Raw genomic sequence first — 23,647 nt, 5'->3', positions numbered from 1 at the left:
TTGAATTTGGTCAAAAATTCGACGATGGAGAAGCCACGATGAGCCAGAGCATTGTCATGGTGCAGGACCCAACTTCTGTCTTTCCACAATGCAGGCCTTTCCTACCGTATCTTTTAACGCAAACGCTCAAGGACACATTTTTAGCATTCCAGGTTAATTGTCTGTCCTCCAAGGGTAAATTCATGATGCACAATACCGGTAGAATCGAAAAAAATCACCAAAATTGTCTTCACCTTCGATCGACTTTGCCATGCCTTTTTCGGTCGTGGTGAATCTGGAGTTTTCCACTGCGAAGACTGCACTTTTGATTCAGGATCACATCCATATATTCACGATTCGTTACCTGTAATTGCCCTGTTTAACAAATCTGGGTCATTTTTAGTCCGATTAATCACACCGTGCACACTTCAAGTCGGTATTCTCTCTGGTCACTTGCCAACACTTTCGGAATGAATTTTGCGGACAATCGACACATGTTCAGATCTTCCGTTAAAGTTGAGTGAATTGCACAGAAACTTAAGTTGATCAGCCATCTCCCTAATTGTAAGTCTACGATCAGAGCGCACTAAATCGCGAACTTTCACAACATTTTCATTCGTTTTTGAAGTGGAAGGACGGCTAGACCGTGGTTCGTCTTCAAATGATTCGTGACCATTTTTAAATCTGTTGAACCAGACAAAAACATTTTACTGGCTCATACAGTTATCTTCAGAAACTGTTTTTAATAGTTCCTAAGTCTCAGAATCTGATTTCCCGGTTTTAAAACAAAATTTCACACAAACTCGTTGCTCGGTTTTTACGTCCATTTTCATGCAGACAGAATCCGGCAACAAGCCCTAACAGACCCGCACTCAACCAGCTGCCACAATGGACTAAATAAAGGAAACGCAGTTTCCTGTCAGAGGGCGTTCAAGGACAAGGCAATGACTCACTCCCCACCCTCCATGTACCTGCCCACCAAACAAGTAAGCAGTAGCGGATCCATTCTTAAAACTTTCCAATCACACTTCGTATGTTGTTGCATATCAAATTTAGCTGACATATTAAATTTTTCTGTAGACTTGGACAGAGGTACCTGTCTGTCACCAGTCTCGAAAAAAACTGATCTAATGTAGCATACTCATTTGCGATCGCGTTGCGCCAGCGATAAAGCCAGAGTGAAATATCCATCGCGTTCATCATATATCATAACCGGTTTCATATATCGAAGTGAGAATTTGGTAAATGATAAAGTATTTCACCATATAGTTATTATGTAGAACTTCATTATCTACGTGTTATCCCAATAACTACAGACTTTTTCGGTGAAAGAATGTAAGTTTTATGGGCCATCGATAGCTGATAAAACGAGAAATGCTATGGGTTTTGGAACAACATATGTGAAGATATACGTTATTTTCTACTGAGGAGCCAGCCGGGGTGGCTGAGCGGTTCTAGACGCTTCAGTCTGGAACCGCACGGCCGCTACGGTCGCAGGTTCGAATCCTGCCTCGGACATGGATGTGTGTGATGTCATTAGGTTAGTTAGGTTTAAGTAGTTCTAAGTTATAGGGGACTGATGACCTCAGATGTTAAGTCCCATAGTGCTCAGAGCCATTTGAACCATTGTGTACTGAGGATGTGCTTTTCATAATTATTGACTTCCCTTTTCCTAAGTTCCTAGCTTAACAAACTTAGTAAACAATTGATTCAGAATTCTCTCGCAGTTGTGTCTGCACAACATGTTAGTGAGGTGAGACACTGTAAGCTCCGCTGTGTTTTGGCAAAAGAAGCAAATTTTGACATGGCAACCAAGGGAGGGCGTAGGTTTACCTCAAAATTCACCACTCCTGGGGCTTCTCTGAAAGTTACAAATGGTTAACAAGCCAGACAAAAATAAATCTCTGTTTTCTGGGGTATTCTTTTTAGATACTAACGAAAGCACAGGTGGCAGAAGATCATTTTTGAAAGGTCACCAGAGAGTGTGCGTGGAGGGGCCAGACATCATATTTACAAGAAAAATGTGAGAGTGGGTTTAGTTTGAAACAGAACATCCCCTGCAGCGCTCGGTGTTTGCCCTGCAGCGCTCGGTGTTTGCCCTGCAGCGCTCTGAGCGACCCCCACCACCACTGCCGCTCTCCCAAGCTTCCCCGCCGACTGCGCACCTAGCGGCCGCGGCTTTTCGCGCTGTACCAGAATCTGTTCTAATCGGTCCGTTGTTCCCATCCATAGGACGATGACTCGTCGGACACGGGCGTGGCGGCGCGCGGCAGCGTGGAGGACTCTGGCTCGGGCGACTGCGAGGGCGGGCTGGACGCGCCTGGAGGCTCCTCGGCGGCGGGACCCGGCGCGGCGCCCCCGCAGGCGGGCACTTTCTTCCGCGACGGCCGCCGGCGCATCGACTTCGTGCTGGTCTACGAGGAGAGCGGGGGCGGCGGCGGCGGTGGGTCGCGTGGAGGCGGCAGCCGCTCCACGCTTGGCTCGGGGGACCCCGTGATGGCGGCGCACCACGGCTCTGCCGCCGCCGCCAAACGCTCCTCGCGCCGGGAGCTCTGGCGGCAGCGCTTCATGGGCAACCTGCAGCGATCCGGCCTCCACATGGAAGAGGTCTCATCTTATTATTATTATTATTATTATTATTATTATTATTATTATCACTATTATCATCATCATCATCATCCTCTTGATATATTAGGCAAATTGCCTGTTGCGGTACTCGCTCTCTCTCTCTCTCTCTCTCTCTCTCTCTCTCTCTCTCTCTCCCCCTCTCCCTCTCCCTCTCTCGTTTGGCCTTCCAGCATTTCTTCTTCCAATGCGTTTGTAATTAAGCGCCTTTATAGGGAGTCTTTCCCCACCCATACCATCTACATGTTCCTTGCATTTTCTTTATTTATTTTTTCGTTTAAGTTATACAAGAGCTGGATAAAAATATGGAACTTTTTAGACACTGTGGAAGTAGGCTGTTTAGGTTTTTATGTTGGTAACGCCACGTAGCGCTCTGTATGAAAATCACGGACTGTGCTGTGTGGAGCCTGTGGCTGGTTTCACTGTTGGAATATTTGCTATTGTAGTCTTGGGCAGTTGGATGTGAACAGCGCGTAGCGTTGCGCAGTTGGAGGTGAGCCGCCAGCAGTGGTGGATGTGGGGAGACATCTACATCTACACCCATACTCCGCAAGCCACCTGACGGTGTGTGGCGGAGGGTACCTTGAGTACCTCTATCGGTTCTCCCTTCTATTCCAGTCTCCTATTGTTCGTGGAAAGAAGGATTGTCGGTATGCCTCCGTGTGGGCTCTAATCTCTCTGGTTTTATCCTCATGGTCTCTTCGCGAGATATACGTAGGAGGGAGCAATATACTGCTTGACTCTTCGGTGAAGGTATGTTCTCGAAACTTTGACAAAAGCCCGTACCGAACTACTGAGCGTCTCTCCTGCAGAGTCTTCCACTGGAGTTTATCTATCATCTCCGTAACGCTTTCGCGATTACTAAATGATCCTGTAACGAAGCGCGCTGCTCTCCGTTGGATCTTCTCTATATCTTCTATCAACCCTATCTGGTACGGATCCCACACTGCTGAGCAGTATTCAAGCAGTGGGCGAACAAGCGTACTGTAACCTACTTCCTTTGTTTTCGGATTGCATTTCCTTAGGATTCTTCCAATGAATCTGTCTGGCATCTGCTTTACCGACGATCAACATTATATGATCATTCCATTTTAAATCACTCCTAATGCGTACTCCCAGATAATTTATGGTATTAACTGCTTCCAGTTGCTGACCTGCTATTTTGTAGCTAAATTATAATGGATCTATCTTTCTGTGTATTCGCAGCACATTACACTTGTCTACATTGAGATTCAACTGCCATTCCCTGCACCATGCGTCAATTCGCTGCAGATCCTCCTGCATTTCAGTACAATTTTCCATTGTTACAACCTCTCGATACACCACAGCATCATCCGCAAAAAGCCTCAGTGAACTTCCGATGTCACCCACAAGGTCATTTATGTATATTGTGAATAGCAACGGTCCTATGACACTCCCCTGCGGCACACCTGAAATCACTCTTACTTCGGAAGACTTCTCTCCATTGAGAATGACATGCTGCGTCCTGTTATCTAGGAACTCCTCAAATCACACATTTGGTCTGATAGTCCATATGCTCTTACTTTGTTCATTAAACGACTGTGGGGAACTGTATCGAACGCCTTGCGGAAGTCAAGAAACACGGCATCTACCTGTGAACCCGTGTCTATGGCCCTCTGAGTCTCGTGGACGAACAGCACGAGCTGGGTTTCACATGACCGTCTTTTTCGAAACCCATGCTGATTCCTACAGAGTAGATTTCTTGTCTCCAGAAAAGTCATTATACTCGAACACAATACGTATTCCAAAATTCTACAACTGATCGACGTTAGAGAAATAGGTCTATAGTTCTGCACATCTGCTCGACATCCCTTCTTGAAAACGGGGATGACCTGTGCCCTTTTCCAATCCTTTGGAACGCTACGCTCTTCTAGAGACCTACGGTACACCGCTGCAAGAAGGGGGGAAAGTTCCTTCGCGTACTCTGTGTAAAATTGAACTGGTATCCCATCAGGTCCAGAGGCCTTTCCTCTTTTGAGCGATTTTAATTGTTTCTCTATCCCTCTGTCGTCTATTTCGATATCTACCATTTTGTCATCTGTGCGACAATCTAGAGAAGGAACTACAGTGCAATCTTCCTCTGTGAAACAACATTGGAAAAAGACATTTAGTATTTCGGCCTTTAGTCTGTCATCCTCTGTTTCAGTACCATTTTGGTCACAGAGTGTCTGGACATTTTGTTTTGATTCACCTACCGCTTTGACATAAGACCAAAATTTCTTAGGATTTTCTGCCAAGTCAGTACATAGAACTTTACTTTCGAATTCATTGAACGCCTCTCGCATAGCCCTCCTCACACTACATTTCGCTTCGCGTAATTTTTGTTTGTCTGCAAGGCTTTGGCTATGTTTGTTTGCTGTGAAGTTCCCTTTGCTTCCGCAGCAGTTTTCTAACTCGGTTGTTGTACCACGGTGGCTCTTTTCCATCTCTTACGATCTTGCTTGGCACATACTCATCTAACGCATTATGTACGACGGTTATGAACTTTGTCCACTGATCCTCAACACTATCTGTACTTGAGACAAAACTTTTGTGTTGAGCCAACAGGTACTCTGAAATCTGCTTTTTGTCACTTTTTCTAAACAGAAAAATCTTCCTACCCTTTTTAATATTCCTATTTACGGCTGAAATCATCGATGCCGTAACCGCATTATGATCGCTGATTCCCTGTTCTGCGTTAACTTTTTCAAATAGTTCGGGTCTGTTTGTCACCAGAAGGTCTAATATGTTATCGCCACGAGTCGGTTCTCTGTTTAACTGCTCAAGGTAGTTTTCACACAAAGCACTTAAAAAAATTTCACTGGATTCTTTGTCCCTGCCACCCGTTATGAACGTCTGAGTCTCCCAGTCTATATCCGGCAAATTAAAATCTCCACCCAGAACTATAACATGGTGGGGAAATCTACTCGAAATATTTTACAATTAATCCTTCAGGTGCTCAGCCACAACAGCTGCTGAGCCAGGGGGCCTATAGAGACATCCAATTACCATGTCTGAGCCTGCTTTAACCGTGACCTTCACCCAAATCATTCCACATTTCGGATCTCCGTCAATTTCCTTCGATACTATTGCACTTCTTATCGCTATAAACACGCCTCCCCCTTCACTGTCCAGCCTGTCTCTGCGGTATACATTCCAGTCTGAGTTTAGGATTTCATTACTGTTTACGTCTGGTTTCAGCCAACTTTCAGTCCCTAGTACTATATGGGCGTTGTAACCGTTTATTAATGAGAGCAGTTCTGGGACCTTTCTGTAGACGCTCCTGCAGTTTACTATTAGCACATTAATATTGTTATTCCCTGTTGCATTTTGCCTACTCCTACTCTTCCGCGTCTCAGGAGGCGTCTTGTCGGGCCTAGGGAGGGAAGTATCTAACCTAAAAAAACCCATGTGCATTCCACACGTACTCCGCTACCCTTGTAGCCGCTTCCGGTGTGTAGTGCACGCCTGACCTATTCAGGGGGACCCTACATTTCTCCACCCGATAGCGGAGGTCGAGAAATTTGCACCCCAGATCTCCGCAGAATCGTCTGAGTCTCTGGTTTAAGCCTTCCACTCGGCTCCAAACAAGAGGACCGCGATCGGTTCTGGGAACGATACTACAAATAGATAGCTCTGATTTCACCCCTCGAGCGAGGCTTTCCGCCTTCACCAATTCCGCCAACCGCCTATACGAACTGAGGATGACCTCTGAACCCAGACGGCAGGAGTCATTGGTGCCGACATGAGCAACAATTTGCAGTCGGGTGCACCCAGTGCTCTCTATCGCCGCCGGTAGGGCCTCCTCCACATCTCGGATGAGACCCCCCGGCAAGCAGACAGAGTGAACACTGGCCTTCTTCCCCGACCTTCCCGCAATTTCCCTAAGGGGCTCCATCACCCGCCTAACGTTGGAGCTCCCAATAACTAATAAACCCCTCCCCCCGTGTGCCTGCTCGGACCTTGCTGAAGGAGCAGCCACATGTCCACTCACAGGCAGAGCGGGCGATGCCACACGGCCAGCCTCCACATTGACCCTCCGCCTCGTGCGCCGCGAACGCCGCTGAACCCGCCACTCCCCTTGGGGAGAGGGTGGCCCAACCGCGCCCAGTACACGCGAAGATGTCTCGACAGCAGCGACAGTGGGTGAAGCATGTAACAGCTGGGGTGTACCTTGCGACGCACCAGACTCCCCACTGCCGCTACACTCCGAGGCAGCAGCCTGAAGACGGCTGACCGCGGCCATCAACACGCTCAGCTGTTCGCGAACAGTGGCCAGCTCCTCCTGCGTCCGTACACAGCAGTCACACATCCTATCCATCCTAAGGAATCAATTTACTGAAGAGAGTTAATCAACCTTTAACTAGACTGCTAATTCACTAAAGGCGGCTGTTTATTCACTAAACTGTGGTTGCTAGGCACTTCTTGTAGAAAACAATGAAAATAGCACTACCTGTCTCTGGACTGTATTGAAAACAAACACTAGCACTACTGGCACTATGGTTGACTAAAGGGACTCTCTGACTGTATTCAAAACAAACACGAAATTTATGGAACACTATTAATAGCACCAGACAATTAAAGCTTCCTAAAAGCAAATACACACGGAAGAAGAAGTGACAAGTAAGAAAAATACAGTTAATACTTAAATTAAGGTAGCTCGCTGCACAGCAGACGTGAAGCAGACGGCAGTTACGACGACACTGAGGGGAGAGAGATGGCAGAGTTTTGAGAGCGGATGATCTGGACGTGTGTCCATCTCTCTCTCTCTCTCTCTCTCTCTCTCTCTCTCTATATATATATATATATATATATATATATATATATATATATATATATATATATATATATAATGACTTTTGAACACTATTAAGGTAAATACATTGTTTGTTCTCTACCAAAATCATTCATTTGCTAACTATGCCTATAAGTAGTTAGTGCCTTCAGTAGTTCGAATCTTTTATTTAGCTGGCAGTATTCGCGCTCGCTGTATTGCAGTAGTTCGAGTAACGAAGATTTTTGTGAGGTAAGTGATTCATGAAAGTTATAGGTTATTGTTAGTCAGGGCCATTCTGTTGTAGTGATTATTGAAAGTCAGATTGCGTTGCGCTATAAATATTGTGTGTCACTTTAGTGTTGATCAGAATAAGTAAAGAGGGAAATGTCTGAGTACGTTCAGTTCCGCTCAGCTGTTTGAAAATCAAATAACGTAAGGGGTTTAACCAGCACAGTAATTCATTAATTTTTCTAAGGGGACGTTTCAAAAGTTTCAGATGTAATGTTATTTTTATTACAAATAACCCATTTCAACTGATTTAGGCTTTCTCAGATTTTTCTAAAAGAGAAGGGAAAGGAAGGTTGTAATCGTGTAACATTACAAATTAAGGAACATGTTTCTAACTACTATAAATTTTAAAAAACTAGAACTATTTTAAAAAAAGTCCATGAAAGGCTGTCAAAGCAATTTCGTGTCACTGGCTGGTAGGGCAGTTACTCGGAACTATATTTTTTAACAACCGTCTAAAAGGAAGAACTGTCGAACAACACACATTGGAACATAATCAAGAGTATAAACGTACAAGGATAAAAGAAATGGCTCTGAGCACTATGGGACTTAACATCTATGGTCATCAGTCCCCTAGAACTTAGAACTACTTAAACCTAACTAACCTAAGGGCAGCACACAACACCCAGTCATCACGAGGCAGAGAAAATCCCTGACCCCGCCGGGAATTGAACCCGGGCGTGGGAAGCGAGAACGCTGCCGCACGACCAGATAAAAGCTCGGGAAAAATTTATGAAGGCAAAAATAAAAATACTGTGGGAGGGGGGTGGGCACACGCAAACTAAGTAATGAAAATTACCTTGAAATAGTCATAGCTGCCAGGTGAACTGCAGCGCAGAGCTACTCGTACCTCGAATTACCCTGGAGAGCAGGTGAGGAAACAGTCTGATAGACGGCCACATTGAAACTAGAGTGCACTAGTAGTTCAGTACCGGTACGTCAGCAGAAGGCGCTAGTGTCAGTAGAACGTAACTGATCTTGCCATTACTAAAAGAATCAGCTACACGCAATAATTAGAAGTTATTGGGTACTACCTTAATTGGCAATGCGCGATAGGGCATAGGATAAAAATACTTAGAAATTACAAGAAAGATTAAGAAGAACTTTAAAATTCAAATGTTGACATGAAAACAAAGAATCACAGAAGTTTACAAATGGGTGTACATAAAACATAACCAAAATAACTGTATGCATGAAAGTAAACAGGGTAATTTCCGCTCATTTATTTATCCATGCCCCGACCCCTTCCCCCCATTTCATTTTTGCCTTCATAAATTTTTCCCCGGTTTCTATTATTTTATGTTTTTACAGATTTTGTTCCAACTTACCTTGTTGGATGGTTGTTTACCATTCTTTCCGTTAAATAGTGGCAAGTTCAGGCAATGATGATGGCGATGGATAGCGAGCACGCCGCCGCCTCTACAAAGTAGACAACAAAGGCTCAAAACACTGTGATCTGGTAACAAGTGGCCACATGGTTGTTACCATTGTTCTCATTAAGCGCACTACCAGCCGTTGATGTACTTCGCTTTGACAGCCTTTTGTGAGTGGTAATTCGTTTTTTAAAACTTTTAAAATTTTTCGAAATTTAGCGCAGGAGAACCATCCTCCTTAATTTGTGAGCTTATATAATTACATCCTTGTTTTTCCTTCTCTGTTAGAAAAATCTGAGAAAGCCTTAACCGGGCGAAATGCTTTATTTGAAATTAAAATATCTTCGCAGCCGAGACTTTGTACATAATTATGAAAACGGGTTATTGTAGGAATCAGACTATCATAGAATGTAATATGCTTTAAAAATATGGAAACACCGCGAGAAATGTTTGATTAAACATAAATGCACATCCTAGCCGAGCTGGTGAGTGGCGCTGTTAAGTTTGACTACGAATGGCACGTGTGTAATGTCCTCTGTACTTTGCAACTGTAAGTCGTAGTCTGAACAGTGTTCTTTGTAGTTGTCAGTGCATTATGTCGGATCTAAGTGATTTCGAATATTGCAAATGTTTGGCACTTGTATCGTGGGTGCCGAAGTGGTTGGTATTCCAAGAGGTACCGTACAGAAGGTTTATATGGCATACAGCGTAAAGGCGCGTTTACATTGAGCTCAGAACATGTTTTTGTTCGGAACATTGTGTGCAACTTGTTCTGTCAACATGTTGGCAACATTGTTCGTTGTCCGCTTTCCCGTTTACACTAGCGAGCAACAGTTCTACGTATTCGCATAGTCTGCTGCGGTGAACTGATAGGTTACTTCGTGTATTCACATCAATAGATACGCTATGTCAAGTGAAAAGGAAGAGTTAATGACATTTGGTGCTGCATTAATAATACTTAACGAAATAAACAGACGAAGAAAACGATGTAGTCGTCGTCGGTGGACCAAAACCTATTATAGAAGACGTGGCGGGAATGGCATGCTTTGTGAGCTGAATTTGGAAGACGGTTCTGGCTTTCGCAACTTCAGTAGGATGTCGCCGTCAGATTTTGAAATGTTGGATGTTATAGGACCAGTTGTTTCTAAGTAAGTCACAAATTTCAGAAAAGCAATCCCTGTGAACCAAAGACTTACTGTTACTCTTCGTTTTCTGGCATCAGGAGACTCCTATCAAAGCCAGCCATATCTCAAATAGTTCCATATCATCCAGGAAACGTAAATATTTAAATCCAAACCACTTCGTTTCGTAAAGTGTGTCAGTACCACATCCACATTTTTTACTTTCCTCTATTTTTCGTTTCTCTCGTCGGTACTGAGACGAGAGAGATTTAACTTTTTTGTCCACGTCACTGCTGCTGGTGCCAAGCGCCGCAGCAACTTTTTGTAGTGAATCATGTTTGATTTTAGTATTTTTATAACCTGCGCAACGTAAATTCCACAGGCACTCCTCTGCCTCATAGAGCGACATCAGCTGGAAAATTTTGTCTCATGACCACTCCATTTCAAATAAAAACGAAGGGATATAAAATACACACCACTACACTCCAGCAAAACAAACACCAAAACACTCACTCAGAGCAAACGAACACTAACGCTGCGTAGCGGAATTTAGTGGTAGCACGCCACGAACAATGTTTCTTTGATCTCTACCGACACAACCGTGGAACACTGATTTTGTGTTGCGAACATCGGTAGTCCATTACTAGCCACGAACAATGTAGCGAATAATGTTGTGAACGATGTTGCGAACTCAGTGTAAACGCGCCTTAAGATTAAAAAGTCATCTAATAAGTCACAACGCGGAAGAAAGTGTGTTCAGTCATCATGACAGATGGTCATTGAAGGGGATTTGACGAATAATTAGAGGTTGAAAGCTATAAAAGTCACTGCGGAACTGAATGTCGCACTCTTAGATTATAGAACAATGGGAAGTCATATAGCCGAATGAGTCTTGTAGCACGCTGTTCCCAACTCCTGGTAGAGTTTACGTGCCAAGAGTGAAACATGGCGGGGGGTTCGGTGGTGGTTTGGGCAGCCGTATCGTGGTATTTCATCGGCCCGCTTAGGTACTCTGCAGGCATGCATTACTCTCAAGGATTATGTGACCATTTTCGCCGATCTGGTCCATCCCATGGTACAAAGTTTGTTTCCCAGAGGTGATGCTGTGTTACGAGAAGACAGGGCCCTTGTTGACCCAGCTCACATCGTCCAGACCTGGTTTTGTGAGCATGAGAGTGAGCTGTCTCATCTCTCCTCGCCACCAGTCGCCAGATCTCAGTATTATTGAGTCTTTGTCGTCTACTTTGGAAAGAACGGTGCGCAATCGTTATCCACCACCATCGTCGTTGCCTGAAATTGCCAATATTTTGCCGGAATAATGGTATAAAATTTCCTTGAAAATCATACAGGTCCTGTATTTATCCACTCAAAGACAACTGGAAGCTATTTTGAATGCCAACGGTTTATTGGCATGGTAACATGTTGTAGTGTCTGTGACTGTATATTTTTGTCCACCCCTTGTATATTCCTGAATTTTCCCTTAGAGCTTCATTTCTTTTACGATATATACTTCTACTTCCAGCCCCTCTTACCTGTTATGTGCGCATGCCTCAATCACACATCTGGTATTGATGTGGTTTTGTAAAACTTCAGTTGCATTTCTCTCTTGGCTTTATTGCACAACTTTTTTACCATCATTCCACATACAGAAGCAAATTTATTTAATTTTTGGCCCACATCGTAGTTGCATTCATATGTAATGTCGCATCTCAGATATTTAAAGCGTGTAACTTGTTCCATTATTTTATTATTCTGGACTCCTTTTCGTCTTAATGATTATATGCCTTGAAATGTCATCATTTCTATTTCATCTACAGACAATGTTAGTTTTCTGAAGCTATCTGCTGCAACTTACTTGTTACTATATAAAAACATTATTTTTTTTATTCATCATTTTCCGTTCATTGATACCTTCATCTATGTTGAGAAAATGCAGCATCCTTCTCGTACCCCTTCGTATTCATTGGCTTTATGTTTATATTTCCCACATCTATACCAATTTTAGTGTTTGTGTATAAACTTTTAATTACATTTAGGAAAAAAGATGGATAACCTCGGCCAGCTATACATTCCATAGTTTTTTCAGGTTGTCGAATGCGGTTAAAATCTAAAAGAGCAAGCTGCATTTAGCTACCAAGTTCTCGCTTCTCTCTGTAACTACTTGCTAGTGTACAAACATTGTCAATAACTGATCGTCCCTTTCTAATACCTGACCTTCAAATGTTCATTTTTCAAAGATACTTTTTCTCTTGCATTCACCGATATTGGCATATAATTTATAGGCTGATCCAGGAGGCTTATACGTCTATAGTTACTGCATTTATTTCATCACCCTTTTTAAAGACAGAGATTACCTTGCTTTCAGCCAATCCTCTGTCACCTTCTTGTTTCTCCAACATTTATTTTAAAAAATTTAAAAATCCTTAGATATAGGAATAACCTTCCACATGTCAACATTTCTATATTAATACCTTCTAAACCAGTGGCTTCCGTATTCTTAGACTTTCTGTCGGCTCTCACATGTCAAGATCGTCCACATCTTTTGTGACATCCAGTTCAGGCACTGTCTGAATTACTATCACCTATTTCGTGTTTTCGTCACTTTATAAGCAATCAGTTGTCTTCCAGCCTCAGCCTTTACTCCCTAATAACAATATTTCTCTCACTAGGGATAGTTGCAAAGTTTTAATTATCACTCTTAAGGAATAAAGTTGCGAATAGTGCATACACTTTAACATGGCAGCCAACTGAGAGAATAAACCGACAACTTAACCCTGTTTTATACAAGTGACTTTCTAGTCAGAATCGACTACCAGTTGTGAGTCTGCATCATGTGCTCAAGTGTACCTGTGAATCAAGCGCCAACCACCTCGCTTGTGAGACTGTGATAGCAGTAAGCAATTTAGAACTCCTCGTCATTGTGGATGAGAATTAGATACAAATAGGGTAAAGCAAAAAAGTGACACAAACAGAATTATCTGCATTCATTCCCCCTTACCATTGTCATAGTGGTGTGGTCGGGGCGGGGGGGGGGGGGGGGGGGGGAGGAAGAAGGGAGGGGAGAGAAGAGAGATTGAGAGAGGGAGGGAAATGAGGTTGTTAGAAACCAGTTATATCATAGGAATAACTCTAGTTTAAATATTTTTAAATACTTTATTTTTAGTTTTACCAACTTCAGCATAAAGTGCATCATTACATATTGGTTCAAACGGCTCTGAGCACTATGGGACTTAACATCTGAGGTCATCAGTCCCCTAGAACTTAGAACTACTTAAACCTAAGGACATCACATACATCCATGCCCGAGGCAGGATTCGAAGCTGTGACCGTAGCGGTCGTGTGGTTCCGGACTGAAGTGCATAGAGCCGCTCGGCCACCTCGGCTGGCCATTACACATTCTTTGAAGTGTTGTCTGTACTGTAGACACTGCCCTCATGTTCAACCACATTCACAATACAGTAAACAAATATTTTGTCATTTTGTGCAGGGCAAGGACATAATACTTCAGTAAAAATCTGAACATTACATCAGCCAGGTATCTGGAAATGATTCCATTAAAGATACTACTTACACGTCAGTAGTGGGACACAGAATGTATGGCCCCACTCTGCATTCTTGCCAAATTTATTCAACATTGCGGCCATAGATGTGGCAATGTCGCAGTGACGTCATGGTGGGGAGAATAGGTCACTTGAGCTACGACCACTAACCTAGCCCCCTTTCCCCTCCCCATCTGGAAATTGGTGGGAGGACGACTCTGTCTGTTCTGGACTGTCAGACAGGATGGACATAAGTCTTTATTTTGCATGCATTGTTTAACTAAACAATTTGAGTTGTCATAGACAGTAGCTCCATCCAGTCTGTTCAACATGTCTGGAGTCAGTCACCTAGTTCACAACGTCACCAAAAGATGATGCTGTCAACCCTTCCCACTCCCCTCCAGTTACGTTATCCAAGGTGACGGTCTGGGGAAAAAATGGACGGAAATGGAATCTGTCTATATCGTGCTGCTGGACTGGGAGGCTGGTAGTAATTATTTACTGTGTTCAATGGATGAGATGCCTTTGCTGGAGGAAGAGTATATTAGCTGTAATCATGCATCTGAGAATTGTGTTGATAGCAATGATATTTGATGAAGAGGAATACGCTTCATGAAATAATGAAGGTGCAGCATGATGGGGCTAAGTTACACTTAGCAACTCATTCTGATAAATGCATATGCTGCAACTGTAGATCATTCGATAAAAGTCTAGTCAGTTTTCCAGAGTGCAAGAGGCAAGACATTCACCCCAGAGTCTTCGCATCTGCTGGAAGAGAGGCCACATGCAGGGCTCACGGAACGCCATGCAGCAACTGCAGGGTCACGCGCTAAGCACTCTTTGTAATGCAAGAATATTTAAAAATTACACGTTTTATTCTGAGGAATACCACGACTGCAACACACGAACACAGATTCTAAAAAGTTCGCGACACACTTGTGAAATCATCCCAGAGTCATATTGAATCTTCTCAAATTTCCACAGAGAACACATGCAATCACGAAAGCTGCCCGACACATACTGAGTATTAGTTCGCTATCGCCCGCCTAGAGGGCGACAGGGTTAGGTCAGCTGCATTCTTGTACTCCGGCCTGTCCAGTTTGGACGACTCCCACTGTAAGCTGGAAATGTCAATTGTTCCAGCCACAGGCCACCATCACAACATGTGTTCCCACACCCCAGACAGAATCGTCCTAGGAAACCAGTAATATAAATTTTATCATTGCACTTACAATTAAATATTACGATCACAGCCTCATACTGACGACGTTGGACAATGAGCGAAGTATTAGAGATAAGTCCTCCTGACGACGTGACTCTGGAAATATAAATATCTGCTTTTTAATTCCCCTTATGGCTATCACAAATCCGTACCTTCCCCACAAGAGGCTGTAGTCATTTTGTTCTCATATGCTGGAACACACACATACTTTTATAAGCATGTTGATCACAGCAAATCTGTCACACATACCCTACTAAGAGGTTCTGCGATTATAGGCAATGGTTGGTAGATGGTGGTTTTTTTTCTGCTGTAACATGTCCAAGCAGCGTATGACACAGCTTTGTACACTACCACACGTTTAGTTTCCTCCACCATGCCTTAAAGGTCTGTGTCAGGTTCTAAACTGACATTAACACATTTCAATCCACTGAAATTCATTCTCTCTCTCTCTCTCTCTCTCTCTCTCTCTCTCTCTCTCTCTCTAATGTATCATCAGTCCACCATTAAATCATACTTCATTACAAGCACATCTCAACTGATCACTCCATCCACATTCTGTCATCCTTTAATACAGATACAAGTCAGTTTAGAAGCAGATGGTTCTGCTTTTTTCCAGCAAAGCATCAGAGGCAGCAATATACTCACATGCACAACTATTACCTCAGTGGACATACAGTAGTATGTTGCAGAAACTGTTTAACTGACATCGCAAGGTTGTGATTGGGGGAATGTACAGAGAAGCACAGTGTACATACTGTTTGTTGGGGTCTAAAACATCAGATCAGTCCTGTACGGTGTCAAACACACGATCCATTCTATAGTCGTATACGGCTGTCCCTCAACTGGTATTACAATGCCCTATAGCGCGCGCGTGGGTGTGTGTGTGTGTGTGTGTGTGTGTGTGTGTGTGTGTGTGCGCGCGCGCGCACACATATGTACGTATTTTGTGGGAGCAGCAGCTTAATTTACGCCATGCAATGTTTTGCTTTGTCAAAGCCATTGGATCGAAACATGTTAGTGTCAGTTTAGAACCTGACGCTCGTCTCAAAGTCGTGGTGGAGAAACCAAAATGTGTGGTGGTGTACAAAGCTTTGTCATAAGCTGCTTGGACTTGCTACAGTAGAAAAAAAACAGTGCGTCAAACATCACAGGGACCCTCTCTTGAGTCTGATTGTCTGTGGGGTATGATCCTCCTACAGTAAAGACAATGAAACTTTACATTGGTCTGTGCAGGCGACTTCGATCACTGAGTGGATCAATACTTGTATATTTAATGAGTGTCAGTGCATATGCTTGATGCCAATATACAGACGGTATTTGTTTTGCTATATATATATATATATAATCAGAGGAGAGGGAGACTGTGAAAATCTTATCTGGTTCTCTAGCTGATAATGTTAGTGGAGTTTTTATAGTTCGTAGTTTTTTATTGTTTGTTGGATGGTATATGACGGAGAATGTTTTGGTGACAAACATGAATGCACCCTGAGGAATGCAGATCTCCTTCCAACTGCAGTACCTGTATGTAGTTTGAAAATGCACCGCACCGCGCTGCACTGCAGCAGCAAAATCCTCATTCTTCTCTAAGTTCCCATACTGCTTTTTTCTACTCCTACCTCGTGGTTCAGGAGAAAGCTTCGTTTGGCGCTGACCTTACACATCATACATTGTTGGCAGAGCTATAACAATATTTTCCCATTTTCATCAAGTGGTCAAAAAATAATGCAGTCCTGTCGCATTAACTCAGCTCAGCCTGTTTCTACTCAGGTTGCAGAAGGTGTAGAAGCAGCACTCGCCGATTTCTGCTCAGTTCAGACTTAAATTGGAACGATCATATGCACAAAGTGGCAAGGATGTCGGGGAAGAGCCTGATTCGCTAGTGGCTGTAATCATTAAAAGCCATTTCCATAGGATCCAATGATGGTATGTGGTTGAATGGAAAGACTTGATTCCTTATCACATATGGCATTTCTACTAGAAAGCGTAACACTATAGATCTGAAAAGCCAGTGTACATTTCTTGCGACTTCAATCCAGTATTGCATGTTTGTGTGTTTCGTCGCATATCACTCCATCACATTGCATCAGGATAGAAAGTGTTAAAGGTACTGGAGAAATATCTAGTGTTGGCATAAGGGAGTTGCAAATACTGGCTCCATACCACAGTCCGTAGCCAAATCACTTTCTAAATTTGGTGATTTTATTACGAGCTTACCGTGGGCGACATGCATCCCACGTATTCGATCTGTTAATACACACCCCATGATCAGCGTCTATATTCAATGTCATGGTATTAGTATGGAAAACCACTTCATTCATAAGCAATACCATATTGCGATTTATAACGCTTCTTTAGTTTTTGACATTGATATCGCTAGCAATGCTTCATGTGCAGATACAACAAAGACCGATCAGAATCGTTGTGATCATGTGGTTAACACCTGGTGGATTTTAAGACGATTATGTGTCTCTTCCTAAGACATACTGGTACCACTCACAAAAAAGACCTATCCATCCATCACGAATTTTCACTCAATATTGTTTGGTGTCACCAGAATTCAGTTATTCTTAATAGGGTATGTGTGACAGATTCGCAGTGATCAACAGGCTTAAAAAGTATGTGTATTACAACATGTGCAAAGAAAATGACTGTCCACTCATAGGAGGGTATGGATTTGATGTGGAAAACTGTGATAGCCATAAGGGGATGAAAGATATTTTTTACGTGTGTGTGTGTGTGTGTGTGTGTGTGTGTGTGTGTTTCATTTAGATCCTGTGACATCTTCAAGTTACATATGTGACAGTATTCCGCAACACGCAACACGTGCACGAGGTGTGGAAAGGAGGAGGAAGGCTACAGGTATTTCTAATGTGACAGGTAGTATGTGGCCGCTCCTGCAGCTACCATATCGACGTGCTGTAAGCTGGCACATGGCTTCTCTTCCAGTGGAGCACACACACTGGAGAACATCTTGCCTCTTACGTTTCAGAAGGCTGACTTTACTTTCACCGAATGATTTACAGTTACAGTTTATGCATTTATCAGCATGAGTTGCGATGTGTAACTTAGCCCCATCCTGCTGCAACTTCATTATTTCATGAAATGTATTCATCTTCACCAAATATCGACACAGTCCTCAGACGCATGGTTACAACTAATGTACCTGTTATATTCCTCCATCTCCAGCACAGACATCTCGTCCACTGAACACAGTAAACAATTATGTCTGTCGTCCTAGTCCAGTAGCTAGACACAGACTGAGTACTTTTCCCACCGTTTTTCCCCAGACCGATATCTTGAATTATGTCGTGGAAGGGGAGGGGGAGGGACGACAGCGCCTCGTGGTGGTGGTGGTGGTGGTGGTGGTGGTGTGAACTAGGTCAGTTGAACTCCAGACCTCATGGTGAAGACACTATATGGAGTTACTGTCTGTTACAATTCAAATTGTTTAAATAAACAATGCATACAAAATAAACTGTCCTATCCAGCAGCCCAGCTCATACTGAGTGCTTTTCCCATCAATTTCCAGATGGGGGAGGGAAGGGGAGAGGTTCAGTTAGTGGAGGTAGCCCAATTGACCTATTTTCATGCCAAAATTTGAACTTCCCACCATGTCACTGTGACATTGCCACATCTATAGCCGCCATCTTGCAATGCAATGTGTTGTGGCGTCATTGTTGCCCCACTACTCACATCAGTTACTACAATTATTCTTCTTAAACTATATCTATATAATGCACCCATTTGACAAGTTTCCGTGCAATAGATATGACATGACTTCCAGCCAAGGTCATATTCATAGTACCAGAAATAAATCTTTGCCCATGTTTGACAATGATATGTTAGGATACCTCAATAACAACTTGGGAAAACATTAAATCTAGGAGACAGGAAGCAGAGGCATCTACAGAGATTTCAATGAGTGGAAGCCTAATCGGAAGGGGGGCGTGAAGGGAGGGAGGGAGGGAGGGAGGGGGGGTGTTGTTCCATCATCCCATGTAAACTCCGTCAACCAGAGCCTGTCTGCTGTGACAGCGCTAGGAAGATAGCAGCAAACTGACCATGCTTGCTAGTTGCAATCTCTAAATTGCACTGGTTTTGTGTGCTGGAAGTGCTGTGATTTGTGTTGATTTCTAGCTCTCTATTCAATGTTGAACCAGTAGTGAAATAAATAGGATCGGCTAATTGCGCCGTAGCTCATTGCCTAGAAAACTCAGGATGTTATGTGATAGTTCCCCAAAAAACGTTATTGTTCAGCAGAAATGGGTATCTCGGTGCAAAAGAGTGGATAAAATAATGCTCGTAATGCAAGGTTGTGCTCAGGACTTTTTCTCCCTGAGGATGATACGCGGGATTGTAAAAATAAGATATTACGTCTGTTTTTAAGAGGGGGAGGGTCTGACATGTGGGTCACCGTTTTTGATCAAGTTTTGCAAGTTTTATATTGAAAAATAGACGTATGTTTCACCTTTATGCTGGACAGTCCCAATTTTTTTAAAAAAGTTGCCATCGCTGTTGATAAAGAAAAATTATATTTTCAATGCTATAAAAAAACGAAAGATCGTCTAAAAACATATTTGTTGCTAATACAAGGTCCAGAGTTAACAATGTTAAAATTTTCGTATTTTCATGCTGTAGCTTGGGGTACCCGTCATTCAATATGTCAGCAGAGCGAGGTCGATAAGTCAAGGCGTAAGATTACCAAACCATTGGTCCATGTTCGGTTCTTAGAAAAAAGAAATTCCACCTGAATAGGCCACAAAGGCAAAATGGCACCGGTAAGGCCCTGTGAGCAGCTAGACGTCACTGTGTTATTCTGATCCGGGTATAGTTGCTCACAGGGCTGCTAACAATGCAACAGCCAATCGTACAACGCAATCGGCCACGCCTCCTGTTCCGTTCACAGTTGTCAAATCTCACTGCTACTGCAGGTAGCGGCTACTGTAGCCGGTTGTAGACAACGCTCGCGGCAGTTGCTTGTCGTTTCCGTGAGTGCTTTGTTTCTCTTTGCAGCAAGTTTATTTTGCGCTACAGGATGTTTGAAGCTTATAGTTGAAGTGTGCAAAAGAGTGTGGCTGTTAAAGGAAAATTCAGCGATGTAGGCATACTCTATTTTGCGTGGCCAGACACGTGAGTTTGTGTGCTCGGTGCAATAATACTTCAAGAAAGAGAGAGAGAATGGTACAACTCTAACGAAGGTAATCGAAAGAACTGCAGACGTCTTGAAGATACACAAAAATACTGTCGACAAACTTTCTAAGGAGAAATACTCTGCAGAAGGGGAACAGCTTGGTTCATTGAAACTGTGGACTCCCGGTAAGAAGAGGACGGAACCAAGTGTAACAAACTTGGTTTGTTTTCAATGAGATGATGATCGTCGCCACATGTGTATATTACGAGAGAAAAGAGCACTCAGTCATTAAAAAACTATGCGTTACTCTTCGTGAGGCAGAGTTATTAAAAGGCAGCAAAACGTCGTTGTTAACGGTTGTCAGAGCACTCGATTTTCACTATAAATGTTAATAGCCGGAAAATAATGGAGAAAGGCGACACTGTAGGGCGGCGTTGTCATTTTTAAAAACTATAGTCAAAGTGCCGTTCGAAGACATTGTGTGGCTCGATAAAACCTTTCTCTCTCGGGAAAGACTGGACAGATGATAGCATATGCAGAAGTTCTGCTGTTCCAACGGGAAATGGCGCAAGAATTACTGTCTTGCATGCTGGAACGCATCTGGTTTCGTACGTAACTGTCTTCTCGATTACAAATCGAGGAAAACAAACGACTACCACGAGATAATGAACCACAATAGTTTTCTGATGTGGTTCAAGGGGCAATTACTGGAAAACTTATTAGAGATAAAGCTCAAACTATGGAAACGAAAAAAGCCGACATTGTTGAATGGTTGCAACGCCACGACGTGAAAATTCAGGACGATTTATGTAAGGCGGAGCTAATGGAAATAGTAAAGAAAAATAAGCTACACATTAAACAGTGTGCTGTGGACGGGGGTAGCTAAAGAACATGGCCACAGGATTCTAAGGCTTCCACCATACCACTGCCACTTTGTCATCGAAATGATTTGGGCACAAATTAAAAATTACTTGGCAACAAATAACAAAGGCTTCACTGTGGCAGAAATTCAAAGACTGTTAGGGGAAGCAGTGGCACCAATAACGCCAGAGAAACGGAGAAATGTAGTACGCCACATAGAAACGGTTCTTAAAGAAGTGTGGAGAAGGGAAGTGTGTGTCGAGAGTAATGTAGAAAGTATAATTATATTCTTGACAATTCTTGTGGCTCGTCCACGGACCAGAGCTGCAATAACGGCAGTGTCAAGGAAGAAAGTGATCTTGAACTAAGTGGCATATACCCTTTGCCGTAATTCGTCTTTATTTTAGTGTTTGTATTTCGTATCATTGACTGAACGGAGTGTACTGCAGTTGCACCATAAATCCCATCTTGTTATTAAGGAATACTCCTCTGCATAAGTATGACACTCAGCTTACACACCACAGTGATTGGTAAGTTCTCAAGCAATTTTTGTTATTTTAATGTTGTTAGTCACAGTATTTGCGTGAACGATTCAGATCCATGTTAACGCCACTTACATATCGAATACGACTGAATGTAATTCATTTTGATTTTTACAGAAACAGTGTTCTTCCTGCTGCTTTTGTTGAGGTATACTAATAATAGGAACACGGTATCGTTTTGCACATGGGAGTGCGTTTGTTAAGCCACAAGGATATGACGATCCTGTAAAGGAACCCAGTACCACACATCGCACGCACCGGCAAACCGACATCATTGCCCCCTTCCATGCTCAACTGGGCTTCGCCATCCAACACTTTGTTGTTCTGAACCAGGTATAGTGCTACACAGAAGTCCATGGCTCCCCTGTCGCCCGGTAGACGTCACGCAATGTTGACCAACGGCAACGCACTAACCGGAAGCGGCCCAACTGCTTAGTCCATAGAAAATTACCATTCATTAAAATGAGTAGGGTAACTGTCATTCGGCAGAAATCGAGGGTTAGCTTAGGATGAAAGGTAATGATGTGGTTGAGAGTTTGCGAAGTCATGAATTTAATTTCCAAATAAAGATTGTGGTAACACATCAACCTCAATCGTAGCCTAATGTTCACGTTCGCGCCATATTTAATCGGTCGATTTCAGCCGAAAACCAGTCGCACCGCCTTCATCTTAGTTACTCGTGATAATTACGTACCGCTTCGATACATGAGTGGTCAGCGTGACGGATTGCCGTCCTACGGGCCCAGGTTCAAATCAATCAAATCAAATTTTATTGTCGTTAAACAACTTAGTGTAGTAATAGACAGCGTCAAAAAATACAAGGAAAGGTACCAAAATACAATACAATACATACAGGTTTCTTAAGGTACAAATTAGTTTTTAAAAAATATACAGAAAAGAAAAGTATTTACAGTTATACATCTCCTTGGATCAAATTTGTCACAGAATATGATACCGCCTATATTATCACTACATGCTATAATCATTCATTCTGGAGGCGTCTCAAGTTTTCTTCGAATTCCAAAATGTTATAGGTTGTATTCAGAGTCAGCCAATTTTTTAGTTTCTTCCCTAGTTACTGTACTGGCATTTCCCTCAGTGTTATAGGCAGTTTGTTGAATAGCTTTATCCCCATGTAGTTATGGCAGTTTTGGGTTTTCTTTAGCCTTACCAGGGGCGTGTCAATGTAATGTTTATTTCTTGTGTTTTGTGAATGTACCTCCCCCCTTACTGTGAAGTTACTCTGGTTTTCTTTGATGATGTCTATCAGACAGTGGTATATGGATATCAGCGAGAGTCATTATTTTGAGGTCCCTGAATACTGGTCTGCATGATTCATTGTCAGGTAAGCCCTTTATACCCCTAACTGCCCTCTTCTGCCACTTAAAAACTTCCTGAGCCCCTGAAGAGCTCCCCCAAAGTATTATGCCATAGACCAGATGCGAGTGGAAAAAGGCATAATATGCCTCTAACATTTGGCTCTTACTGACACAAGTCGTAAGTTTGCCCAATAAAAAATTACTCTGGACAGTTTCTTGCATAGTTGTTGCGTATGTTCGCCCCAGTTCAAATTCGGGTCTAAATAAATTCCTAGCAGTTTTACAGATGTGTTTACCGTCCCTTCTGGTTTCAACTTACTCAAATGAAAATATATTGTCTCTGTTTTATTGCCATTTAAGACCAATTTATTGCTTTGCAACCATGTGTTGGAGTTTTCTACCATGTCTGTATTTTTGTCCTGTAATGTTTCCGTCCGGCTCGAGGATTTTCTCCACTCAGGGACTGGGTGTTGTGTTGTCCTCATCAGTATTTCATCCCCATCCGGCGCGCAGGCCGAATGTAATAGGACCGGCACCAAGGCGGCAGGACCTGCCCCCCAAGGGGCCTCCCGGCCAATGACGCCAAACGCTCATTTCATTTCACTATATCTCTGCCATGTTGGTGTTTGAAACAAGCACCTGAGTCAAGAGACAGAGGGCAACTGCTGAGTTTGTCATTACGCAATGTGGGAATGGTGCTGACATTCACAGTATTTCTCGTTTATATCACTGAATGCTTTACAATAAGAGGGTAACAGTTTCAAACATTGTATTCTTTTTCTTTTTTGAAGGCGACAACTAATTCTCGTTTTATTGCGAGTTTAGTTCACCGCCCTCAGAAGAGCCGTAGCCAAATTCAGTGTTTGGCAG

The 23,647-nt window shown here is 43.0% G+C and overlaps 1 protein-coding gene across 1 annotated transcript in view; it reads left to right on the top strand.

Annotated features, from left to right (window-relative positions):
- The first annotated feature begins 2,467 nt into the window (after window positions 1-2,467).
- LOC124789471 (anoctamin-7-like) overlaps window positions 2,468-23,647 on the top strand; it is a 101,891-nt gene continuing 80,711 nt past the window's right edge. The window contains exon 1 of the mRNA XM_047256837.1: window positions 2,468-2,586. Coding sequence (XP_047112793.1) covers window positions 2,476-2,586 — 111 coding nt within the window. The 5' untranslated portion in view covers window positions 2,468-2,475. The remainder of the gene's footprint in view (window positions 2,587-23,647) is intronic.

Source organism: Schistocerca piceifrons, chromosome 3 (assembly GCF_021461385.2).
Source record: "Schistocerca piceifrons isolate TAMUIC-IGC-003096 chromosome 3, iqSchPice1.1, whole genome shotgun sequence".
Classification (NCBI taxonomy): domain Eukaryota; kingdom Metazoa; phylum Arthropoda; class Insecta; order Orthoptera; family Acrididae; genus Schistocerca; species Schistocerca piceifrons.
This window is presented reverse-complemented; position numbering and strand designations above follow the sequence as displayed.